Raw genomic sequence first — 2,243 nt, forward strand, 5'->3', positions numbered from 1 at the left:
GAGGTTTGGTGAGATGTGCTGGCAGTATGACTGAGCACAGAAATAGGGTAAAGACATCAAGCTTACAGATATGGACCTGAGAGTCATTGATTAAGCAATAGTTGAAGCCACTATGAAGTTAGATAAGTCACTAAAAAATAATGAAGAAAGGAAAGTACACACCAAAGAGAAAAGCATTGTGACTATGTATAATAAAGGATTTCAAAAAGATATAAAGCCTATCAAAGGAAATGCTGAAAATCAGGTTTGAAAATGGGACACCTAGGAAATAAATTCATTAGGATGATTTCCTAGGACCAAAACCCAATGTTCCTTGTCATTTACAGTCTAATGATGGCAATCCAGACACCAGTTATCCCATGTGCTCTGGCTTCCTCTGAGTTTGATGAGAGAACAAATTCCTAATTTTACGGACAGACACACCTTTTGAAATGGAGTATTTTGTCAAAGACTCCAAATGAAGATTCTTCCTTATTCCCTGTAATAAAATTAGGGTGTGATTCTGGCTTAAACATTAAGCTAAATTGAGGGCTGAGACTATGTCTTAGATGTTCAATAAATGGATAAATAAACAGTCTTTTCACATATTTGTGATCTTTTCCATGAGGCCTAAAAAATGTCTGGCACATGGAATATGAAAAGTCAATTATTTGTTAAATGACTGAAACCTAATGTCTGGGTGGTAGTCCTAGGTTTCAGGGGAATGGGCACCACTAATTCACAGAATGCATACTTCTTAACTTGAATGTCTGGGGGTAAAGAATGAGTTCCACTGGCCAACAGGGATTTTTCCCTCATATATTGTCTCTGGATTTAGTAATCCTGGGGAGAGAGAAAGCTAATCACTGGATTCAAAAGTGGCGGGTAAGGATGTCATGACACACAGCAACTTAATAATTCTGGACTTTCCTTCCATTCATACTAAAGGAGCCATGAGGAAAGAAAACCAGTCCTCTACCCTGTATTTCATCCTCCTGGGAGTTAGTGGCCAGCAGGCACAGGAAGATTTCTTCTTCATCCTCTTCCTCTTCATTTACCCCATCACACTGATGGGAAACCTGCTAATCATCTGGGCCATTTGCTCTGATGTTCGCCTCCACAACCCCATGTACTTTTTTCTTGCAAATCTCTCCTTTGTTGACATCCTCTTCTCATCTGTAACCATCCCTAAGATGCTCACAAATCATCTCTTGGGCAACAGAGCCATCTCCTTTGGGGGATGCATCACGCAGATGTATTTCATGATTTCCTTGGGTAACACTGACAGCTACATCTTAGCTGTGATGGCATATGATAGGGCTGTGGCCATAAGCCGCCCACTCCATTACACAACAGTTATGAACCTGACATCTTGTTTCCTGCTTGTTGTTGGGTCTTGGGTGATTGCAAATTTCAATGCCCTACTCCATGCTATACTGACAGCTGGTCTGTCCTTCTGTGGCAACCAGAAAGTGGCCAATTTCTATTGTGACATTACACCTTTGCTCATGTTGTCCTGCTCTGACATCCAATTTAATGTGAAGATGATGTACCTAGGTGTTGGGGTTTTCTCCTTACCATTAACATGCATCATCATCTCCTATGTTCGGGTCTTTGGCACTGTCTTACAAGTTCCATCCACCAAGGGTGTGATCAAAGCCTTCTCCACCTGTGGTTCTCACCTCACAGTTGTTTCTTTGTATTATGGGACAGTGATGGGCATGTATTTCCGCCCTCTGTCCAGTTACAGTCTGAAGGATGCAGTGATAACTGTGATGTACATGGCAGTGACCCCAATGTTAAATCCTTTCATCTATAGTCTGAGAAACCAAGACATGAAGGCTGCCTTGGGGAAGCTCTTCAGCAAGAGAATGTCCTCATAAGGAATGTGAAGTCCTGCATGCATTAGACACTTCAGTCCCCAAGTAGAATGCACTTGGGAATCCAGCAGCAATGTCACTCCTTTCCAAGAAGCCAGCTGTCATCTTTCTAGCCAGAGAATCCTAATTCTCAGAAATCCTGAAACAGTTTGAAGAGTCTGCAATCTTAGTTAAATGACAACTTTCTATGCATTATTGCTCTTTTGGCAGAGCAGCAGCACAAGAACGATGGTTTTATGTCCCAGCTGTGCTACTGAATAGCAGAGTATAGTTTGGAAAGTCTCAGCCTCATCTTCAAAATCTACATATTAGGAATAAAAATTCTACTCTGCTGTGTCAAGTGATTGAGAAGAAAACATTGCCTTGTGCTTTGAGGATATAAAT

The 2,243-nt window shown here is 41.2% G+C and overlaps 1 protein-coding gene across 1 annotated transcript; it reads left to right on the top strand.

Moving 5' to 3' along the window:
• The first annotated feature begins 932 nt into the window (after window positions 1–932).
• LOC119514314 (olfactory receptor 1A1-like) lies at window positions 933–1,862 on the top strand. The gene has a single exon (XM_037810029.1). The coding sequence runs from the start codon at window positions 933–935 to the stop codon at window positions 1,860–1,862; it is 930 nt and encodes a 309-aa protein (XP_037665957.1).
• The last annotated feature ends 381 nt before the right edge of the window (window positions 1,863–2,243 follow it).

This window comes from Choloepus didactylus, chromosome 18, assembly GCF_015220235.1.
Source record: "Choloepus didactylus isolate mChoDid1 chromosome 18, mChoDid1.pri, whole genome shotgun sequence".
Classification (NCBI taxonomy): domain Eukaryota; kingdom Metazoa; phylum Chordata; class Mammalia; order Pilosa; family Megalonychidae; genus Choloepus; species Choloepus didactylus.